Raw genomic sequence first — 367 nt, 5'->3', positions numbered from 1 at the left:
CAGCTAGAAGCGCTGGAAAACCTCTTCCAGGAAACGAAGTACCCAGACGTGGGAACCAGGGAACAGCTAGCCAGAAGGGTGCACTTAAGAGAGGAAAAAGTGGAGGTATTTGGCTTTCCCTTCCCCCCTTTCACCATCTCCCTTTCGCATTGAAACGCGCTCGGACAGGAGGTACCATGGCGCGGCTCCAGCCCGGCTCAGCCGGCCGCGGAGAGCTGGCGGAGGGGAGAGCAACAGGTTTACGGGAGGGACAGAGGAAAAGTTTTTTATTACTATTGCCAAGCGCCCTTTTGGGGACGGCTGGCCCTCAGGCGGCTGTGAGCCGCTGCCGAGAGGCGGCCGTGCCTCCTGAAGGCGGTCAGCCTCT

The 367-nt window shown here is 59.7% G+C and overlaps 1 protein-coding gene across 1 annotated transcript in view; it reads left to right on the top strand.

Moving 5' to 3' along the window:
- Positions 1-3: 3 nt before the first annotated feature.
- The window catches only part of LOC104493258 (homeobox protein goosecoid), a gene marked incomplete at its 5' end in the record, with an annotated part of 822 nt that continues 458 nt past the window's right edge, over positions 4-367 (top strand). Inside the window, one exon of the mRNA XM_010135907.1 lies at positions 4-105. Within this exon, the coding sequence (XP_010134209.1) occupies positions 4-105 (102 nt within the window). The remainder of the gene's footprint in view (positions 106-367) is intronic.

Source organism: Buceros rhinoceros, unplaced genomic scaffold (genome assembly GCF_000710305.1).
Source record: "Buceros rhinoceros silvestris isolate BGI_N320 unplaced genomic scaffold, ASM71030v1 scaffold8735, whole genome shotgun sequence".
Classification (NCBI taxonomy): Eukaryota; Metazoa; Chordata; class Aves; order Bucerotiformes; family Bucerotidae; genus Buceros; species Buceros rhinoceros.
Note: the sequence above shows the minus strand (reverse complement) of the source record. Positions and strands in the feature narration are given on the sequence as shown.